Below are 5,809 nucleotides of genomic sequence, written 5' to 3'. Positions count from 1 at the left end.
AAACTCCAGCAAGTGCAATGCAATTCATGAATAAATAATATACGTTTCCACATTGAAGAACGAAAGCCATTGCATAACCAGTAGGTGTTCGCCAGTTGAATGGTAACCTTTGGATTTGATAATAATAAATGTGCAGAATGTAAATGCTCTTGATGCATAATTTTTACAATTGAACCGTTGAGAAACAAAGATACCTTCAGAAAAGTTGAGAAAAAATCTTCAACTTAAACTGGAATGTAAATCAAATGTCAACATTTAAGAGTTGAGAATTAGAGAACAACAATAAAATAATGAGAAACAAACTGCAACTTAAGTTATGATGCAGTTTGTTATGAAATGTTTCACTGTTTCTCTCTAATTTCGAACTTCTATTGGTTGCCCGAAATGCCATTTTTCTCACTATTCAATAGGTGTCACAAGGCAAGTTTATATGAAACTCTCGGAGACTCGGTATACAGGGTGGGCCAGAATAACTGAAGGGTTTTTACTTAACATTCTTACGACTGTACAATGACTTTTGATTCACCCGGCCTTGCACCGCTATGTTTGTTGATCCTTAGCCTAACTATTATAATAATGCGTATTTTGATTCATTGTTTATTTGAGACGCAATAACAATGGATGTGAAACGCCAACTCATCTTAAATTTGCACAAATGCGGTTTTCGAAACATTGATATTTTCCAACAGCTACAAAACGAACAGGTTTGCGTGACATTTATTGAACGTACTATCAAACGATACAAGAAACGTGGAACTGTCGACATACAAAAGAAACCCGGTAGAAAAAGATCTGTTCGTACAAAAGCACTCATCAAACAAGTCAAAGCCAAAATTCGCCGAAATCGCTAGAAAGCTGGCTCAAGATCACAATATTAGCCGGTCTTCGATGCGACGTGTTTTAAAAGAAGACTTAAACACGACACCTTTCAAAGAAAGCCGTCGACATGGTTTTACGATAAAAAATATGCAAGCCAGAAAACAAAAATGCAAAGAACTGTTGCGCCGGCACGCCAATTCAAATATCGTTTTTTCGGATGAAAAGTTGTTCTTGCTACAGCCAAGTCTCAATGCACAAAATGATCGTGTGTACGCAGTGTCTGCAATAGACATTCCTGAATACGAAAAGACCGTTGAACGTTTTCAGAATGTTCTAAAAGTGATGGTTTGGGGCGCATTTTCGGCCGATCGAAAATTCCCTCTGGTTTTCATCGAAAAAGACGTAAAAATCAACGCTAGATTTTATAAACAAGAAATATTGGGCAAAAACTTGTTGCCACAAGCTGAGAGATTGTTTCGAAACGAACCATGGGTGTTTCAGCAGGATGGCGCACCTGCACACCGAGCTAAAACAGTGCAACAGTGGTTACGAACAAATTTGGCCGATTTCATTGACAAAGATTCATGGCCGCCATCGTCTTCCGACTTAAACCCATTGGATTTTTTTGCTTGGGGCTACATGACATCGAAGCTCAATAGTCTAAAGATTATGAAGGTTACCAATTTGAACACATTCAAAAAGAAAATCGTAAAGATTTGGAACGATATTCCCATGAATGAAATGCGTGCCGCGTGCGACTCGTTTTCAACACGTCTGAAGCTGGTAATCAAACAAAATGGTGCAAGAATCAAATCCAAAGGCTAAATCTAAAATTTTATGTTAAATCCTACTAGAAAAAAATATATATATTTCATTTTATTCAAAAATGTGTTTTTTAGAGCCAAAAATACACCCTCCAGTTATTCTGGTCCACCCTGTAGAGCAACTTTTGCACCATTTATATGGGCGGCTTGTATGAAAAACACGGACCGCTGAAATGACCAATACAAAATATGTACGGATATACGACAGTGTCATCTCAGCGGTCTTCCGTGTTTTTCTGAGGGTATCTTTGTTTCTCAACGGTTCAATTAATAGATGATTCATATGTATCCATGGGAATAAAAGTGGCAATACAAAAACGGAATCTGAAGAACGTTACATAATTTTTTTTTTGTATGGAGTTATACTATGCGAAGCCCGATCATGGTATAGGATTTCCTATATAAACCTTGTAACTAACAACACCTCTAATGCGTATTCCGAGTACTAATCGAAGTTTGTGACAATATGGCCGTCACAGTTTGGCAAAATCATAATGAATCGATTAAACTGCGTTAAAATGTTAAATTAAAACAGTAGAAATACATATTAATTTTTTACATTTTTGAAAATAAAAAATCTTTTGTTTTTTTAATTTTTTGAGATTTTCTGTACACAATATTCAAAAATATTAAATTAATAAAAATGAATTGGTTGACATAACCTCACTTTTGTGTCACAATCGTGACAAACTGATCAAATAATTACTTAAACGAAAGTGAGGTTATGTCAACCACTTCATTTTTTATTAATTTAATATTTTTGAATATTGTGCAGTAAATCTCACGAAACTGCCGGAAACTACAGAACAAAACAAAGAATTTTTATTTTTAAAAATGAAAAAAAGGAAAAAAAAATTATTTTTACTGTTTTAATAATTATTTAATCGGTTTATCACCATTGTGACACAAAAGTGAGGTTATGTCAACTTATTCATTTTTATTGATTTAATATTTTTGAATATTGTGGACAGAAAATTCCACAAAATTAAAAAACAAAAGATTTTCAAAAATGTAAAAAATTAAAATCTATTTTTTTCTACAGTTTAATCGATTCATTATGATTTTGCCAAACCGTGACGGCCATATTGTCACAAACTTCGATTAGTACTCGGAATACGCATTAGAGGTGTTGTTAGTTACGGGCATGATCAGGCTTCGATACTACGTAAAAAAAATTATGTGACGTTCTTGAGATTCCGTTTTTGTATTGCCACTTTTATTCCCATGGACACATATGGTTTTAAGTACCGTGGTTTAAGTCAGTAACAAGTTCTCCGTAACAAAAGACTTTCAGGTGAAATTCAGTCATTTCGGTGCAATTACAAAGCAAGTTACAATACTTTAATTTTCCATCCGCTCATATTCTAACAATTTTCGAATGTTCCGAAATTCAAAATATAAACTAGATCAAGTGTGTTTTTGTTTCTAACTTAGCAATATCAATCTAGATACCTATTTAGGTTATTGTAATACGCCTAATGCATAAATAGGTGTGTGCACAAAACCAAAACTTACCAGGCATAAAAAGGTAGTATGTAATCTTCGGGTTCAAGATCTTTAGTAAAAATCATGTACAACATGAAACTGAGATTTGGTAGCATCAAGCATGCAAACGTTATGTGAAAACTATGATCAAGCAATCTCAAAAAACGTTCAATTCCATTTATAGACTCCATAAAAACTTCCGCCGACGAAACATTTACCGAACCTATATCAATTATTAAAATGTGAAATTGAGCGATATTAAACAATACAACAGAAAGCATATGTAATTCTTACGTTTTTGTACAGCACTTTCGACGCCTTCAAAAAATGTAAAGATTTCTTCAGATTTCCCAGTAAATGAGATCATGAATATTGCCACAAATGTCACCGTCACGGAAATATAACCTGAGTTGGCATATTCAGTGAAGGTTTTAGCGTCGATAAGAAAAAATGCGGTTGATTGAATGATGAATGTGGTGAGAAAAAAGATGTTTGTTAAATTTGGAATATTGAAAAATTTCAATTTTTTATCCGGCGACTTAGAATCTCTCATTCCCAGAAAATCATATAGGTTGATAAGTATTTGGAAATTTTTCATTTTGATTAAACGAAAAATCTTTTTCACAAATTTCGAATGTAATTGTTATATGTTCAGAGAGATTCGACGATCTTCGAGAGCTTTTTAGCGAAAACTAAATCTATGTTTCAATTAATGTTGGAGTGCATCGGTTACGTAAGGATATATTTGGATTAATAATAAATGCACTGCGTCATAGAATAAATGATGATTAAATTGCTGAGAATAGAGTATGAAAAGTGCATATGTTTCGTATTTGGCTTGTTCTATTTAGTTTGTAAACGTCGCAGAGGTTCCATTATGTTCCATATCAAAATTGACGAGGACTATTTAAACAACGGAACTTATTTATTTGATCATCAATTATTTTTATATTAATAATGGGATCGTAACAGATGAAGCTATTTATTTTCCAGTTTTACGATTGGCATGACTTGAATATATTCGAAGAAAATAATATATATATATATATATATATATATATATATATAAGAATTGTAGAAGACAATTTATAATGTAAAACTAATCTTTTTTAGTCTACTTATCCCATTTCGTCCCATTTTTATACTGTACTCAAGATGGTTGATGGATTTCCAAATTAAATACAAAAATCGTTTGTAAATAAAATGCTTTTTATTGATTTATGGTTTTTATTTGAATATTTAACATATTATTCATTTATTCATATTCTAAAATGTAAATTAGTAAATAGATGATTAGTGAATATCTGTGAGCAGAAAAAGTGACTGAGTGTTTTGGCACTGTGAAAATAAATACTCCTAGTTAAATTTGGTAAGCCGTTTGTTTAACTTAATTAAAATAAACCATGGTTAACTGTAGCAGCCAACTATAGTTGACAATAATCATATTACCCTACTAATGCAATAATAAATAAATCGAATCAGTTTCGCCATGATTAATAACAAAAATAGAATTGAAAGACAATGAATTTCTACTATTTATTGCCTTGGAGATATTTTAAATCTTTATGAATCTTTTTTGATCCAAAATTCCCAAAGATCTTCCATCACATTCTTGATAAATTTGAATCTTTGTGAATCTTTCAGTGTCAGAAAAAATCAAAATGGCGGAATCTGATAGCTCAAAACAACAAATTGTCAAAATATGGTCGAATCAATGTAATTTATTCTATTAATATATCTAGTTTTGTGTTAATTTATAAAGTTTGCAATAAAATATGTGCGAATATGTGTAAGATGCAAAGTGCATTGAAAATATTTTTTTTTCTTTTTCAAAAACATATTTGTCATCCAATATAGTTAAGTTCCATAAAAATCCAACATCGATTGATTCACTCAGTAGAACTCACGGAGAATAGCGTAGTATGAATAACCGCCGTTGACAATCTGTAAAAATGTTAATTTAACTCGCATTAATTTAAATCCAATTCGATATTTACACCTTTACAGTATTACCTTTTTAAATCTATCATGTGTACAAGCGTAACCATATGTTTTAATTTGGACAGAATCTTGGGCAGCAATCAAAACAGTGGGTAGAATGCGTTGTAGTTGGTATGGAAACGAGTCCCATTCACATTGAGAAATCTCATCAGCCAGTTCCTCAAATGCAGAGCTTACTTCTTCGCCGCGGTAACAATATAAGAATAAAAAAGCAAATGTCCAAAATAATTGCCAGATGGTAATCAGAAGCGCTGGCCAGTCTACGGGGTCTTGTGACTGAATTTCCAATATAACAAATAGGTAAGAGAAAGAACTTCGTAAAAAAGTGAGTCTGCTGTCAAATGTCAATATTTTATCGAACCCTTCTATGGAATTACTTAGTACCAAAAAGTGGCGCCACTGTACATTTCATAGAAGGGTTCGATAATATATTGACGTTTGACAGTAGACTCACTTCATATGAAGAAAAATCACCAACTCCTTTATTTTGGATTGAATTAAATATAAAATATATGAAATACTCAACCAATTGAATTTGAATCATTAGCAGCGTGCCACACACAGTAATCATACACCATGTTAAGAATGTCAAAATTATTTTCCCATAAATATTGTTGAACTCCGAAACAAATCTAAATCAGTATTGATAATAATTGAAAATTTAGATAAAAAATGCGAAA

The 5,809-nt window shown here is 32.2% G+C and overlaps 1 protein-coding gene and 1 long non-coding RNA gene across 2 annotated transcripts; both read right to left on the bottom strand.

Moving 5' to 3' along the window:
- Positions 1-43: 43 nt before the first annotated feature.
- Positions 44-3,793, bottom strand: LOC116346628 (the record flags this gene model as incomplete). Its single annotated transcript, XM_031776790.1, has 3 exons — positions 3,423-3,793; positions 3,159-3,351; positions 44-107 (listed from the first exon to the last, which is right to left on the bottom strand). Coding segments are annotated over exons 1-3 (561 nt in total), but the record flags the coding sequence as incomplete, so codon positions are not given.
- Positions 3,794-4,911: 1,118 nt separating this feature from the next.
- On the bottom strand, positions 4,912-5,768 carry LOC116346629. Its single transcript, XR_004201618.1, has 3 exons — positions 5,656-5,768; positions 5,142-5,405; positions 4,912-5,072 (listed from the first exon to the last, which is right to left on the bottom strand). It is a non-coding gene; the product is annotated as an uncharacterized LOC116346629 (long non-coding RNA).
- Positions 5,769-5,809: the final 41 nt, after the last annotated feature.

The sequence above is a fragment of the Contarinia nasturtii genome, unplaced genomic scaffold, assembly GCF_009176525.2.
Source record: "Contarinia nasturtii isolate CC-2019 unplaced genomic scaffold, AAFC_CNas_1.1 Cnas_scaffold_1619, whole genome shotgun sequence".
Taxonomy (NCBI): domain Eukaryota; kingdom Metazoa; phylum Arthropoda; class Insecta; order Diptera; family Cecidomyiidae; genus Contarinia; species Contarinia nasturtii.
Note: the sequence above shows the minus strand (reverse complement) of the source record. Positions and strands in the feature narration are given on the sequence as shown.